General features: G+C 44.9%; 1 protein-coding gene across 1 annotated transcript; it reads left to right on the forward strand.

Moving 5' to 3' along the window:
* The first annotated feature begins 1,479 nt into the window (after nucleotides 1–1,479).
* LOC112659895 (protein PIMREG) lies at nucleotides 1,480–2,158 on the forward strand. Its single transcript, XM_025447096.2, is given in 6 exon segments — nucleotides 1,480–1,626; nucleotides 1,628–1,695; nucleotides 1,697–1,797; nucleotides 1,800–1,850; nucleotides 1,853–1,914; nucleotides 1,916–2,158. Coding segments are annotated over 6 exon segments (672 nt in total).
* Nucleotides 2,159–2,642: the final 484 nt, after the last annotated feature.

Raw genomic sequence — 2,642 nt, forward strand, 5'->3', positions numbered from 1 at the left:
GTTTACTGAGATACCAATGCTTAGAGATTAGGGTTTGGAATCTACAGCCAGACTGCCTGGGTTCAAATCCTGCTCTTACACTTTTCATCCCTCTGAGTCTTGGTCATCTCATGACTGAGGGATAATAATACCTCACTGAAAAAGTAAGTAAAATAGCACATAATAGGAAGGTCCTTGCACTTGGCAATATCCCAATACCTATCATATATTAACCTTATATAATTATTATTATTCAAAGTGAGATATGATTACACCTGACAGACCATGTGTTTTCTTTTCTTTGAAATAGAAGTAGCCTTTCTTTTCTTGGTTTCTTCTCTTCTCACTTCCTTTCCTCTAATCTTTTGTTCCTTCCTTCTTTCTTCCTTTTCTTTTCTTTCTCTCTTTCTCCTTCTTCCTTCCTTCCTTCCTTCCTTCCTTCCTTCCTTCCTTCCTTCCTTATTTCTCTTGTTTCTTTTACAAATACTGAGTTTGTTAGCAGTCCAACTGTAACTGTTACTCTTAGATTTTTGTGAGATATCAGAGGATTTCAGGGGAAATAAAGAATGTTTTCCTATTTGCCACATGCAGAAGCATGAGGCTCACCTCAGTAGAACTGATATGAGCTAATCCCAATTGTTAAGCCACAGCAACATCCATCTATTAAGAAGGCAACTATATTGGGATCAGGGGAGCACCAGGATAAAACATGATCTGCACATCAGCATCTGTTTTCTAATTAGGATGGCTCAGTGGCAATTTTCATCCAATAATTTAGTTAGATTTCATTCCTAAAGTATAAATATCCTCTGAAGGCACACGGGTGAAGTTAAATCAATAACTGCATTATTGTAAATTACTTCATAATTATATATTGATAAACAGAATAAGGTTATATGATATCCATTTTCCATATCACTTCATACCTCAGACAACTTTGTAGAAAATTACATTCTTATGTTGTTTTCAGCTAGCTTTGTTTTGTATAAAATGCATCGCATCTCATTTTAAAGCAATGTAATTTCAGCACAACACTTGTTTTGTTTAGATTTTCAAAACATGTGAACTCAAGATATCTGAATTATATTTCTTCACTTTAAATGTTCTCAGAGAAATTTATGTGAAGAGAAAAATTTAAGGACTTATAAGAGAAAAAAAATTGCATTGTGCTCTGTTTTTAGGAATGGCTAGAGTCTTGAGAGACTATAAGATGTTCAGATATTTCAAGTCAACCTGCTTCCCATCTATCCCATGACCCTGACTGACCATCAGCTTAGAATGTTCTCTTATCTACTGATCTCCCTTCTATCTGGGGTCTCTTCCTCCCATGTGCTATTTGTCATGTACTTCTTTACATTGACTGTGTGCCCTAGAACATTCACAATTGTCTGATTTAAAATATTGTGTCCTGGGTGGGGTGGGTGCTGAATAGCTATGCTGGCAGCTGGGCGAAGCTAAGGTTTGGGGTTTGGTGGGCTGAAGAGGCTCTTCACCAGGCAGATGGCTTGTAGGTGGCTGGGAGTAGGGGCCTCCATGTGCCAGAGGTCACTCCAGGACCAGGAACAGATGGAGGAGAATGAGGTCAGCCATCCGGAGACCTCTTGTGGGGCCCTCAGCTCCAGGCACAGCCATTTCCAGATAAGGCTGCCCCTTGAGAGCAGTAAGCCTCAATCCATGGGCAGGGCCCCCCTAGAAATGCCTGGAAACCCCAGAGCCAGGGCCTCCAGGCTGTTGCTCACTCAGTTAAGAACGCCTTAGGTGGTATGACCCAGAGAATCCAGGAGTCCTGCCAAAATGGCTCCAAGTAGCCTGTGGCAACCCTCCAAGAGCCTGGAGGAGCAGGAGAGGAGCACAGAGGGACAGTAGCACTCCACTCACAGCCTGGGCCAGAACAGCCCTTGGGTGTCTGGAGCTACCCTTCCAGCTCAACCCTGGGCTTGTGGATGAGGGATTATCACACAACTCTGTCCAGACAGGCCCACATGCCTACCCACTGCAAGGGGCTGATTTCCAGAGCCCCTGCTCTGTGACAGAGGCCTCCTCCCCCAGTGAATCCAATAGTGACCTAGAGCCTGTGAGAGCTAGGGTTCAGCACCTCCAGTTGCTGTCTCAAGAACTGGCTGAGGCCATTGTGGCTGAAGGGAGAGGCCACATGACTGTTTCTCTCATTTGTGACTGAGGACAATGCCCTCCTTCCAAGCATCCTTCTGGGGGTCTTCTTCTCCCTCCTTCTCCTCATGCATGAACATGTGCAAAGACAGGGTTTTTTTCTAGAAAACCCCATAGAGCTGATGAACCCAGCAGAGTAGGAAGTGTGCAAGTCTTACCTGCCTGGAGCCAGAGCCGCTGACCTCACTGACACCATCATTAACTGAATATACCAAGCCCCCAAGTAAATGGAGCCACCTGCCAGCTCCATATTTTGCAGGGAAGACTATGGTGTCCTCCACTTCCCCTGCTTTGAGCATAGTGAGGGGCCAGAAGTGAGCTCTGTATTCCAGGAAGCAAGCCACATCTGACCAACCACCATGCATTCATATTAGGATCTATGCATCCCTGTCAAGTTGCTGAGGAAGCCCCAGTAGTCAGCAGTGCCCTTGGACCACTGCTAGCAAGGGCCCACTGGGGGCTGCTCAGGGTGCTGCTCTTCTGCTCCAGCCATA

Source organism: Canis lupus, chromosome 35 (genome assembly GCF_003254725.2).
Source record: "Canis lupus dingo isolate Sandy chromosome 35, ASM325472v2, whole genome shotgun sequence".
Lineage (NCBI taxonomy): Eukaryota > Metazoa > Chordata > Mammalia > Carnivora > Canidae > Canis > Canis lupus.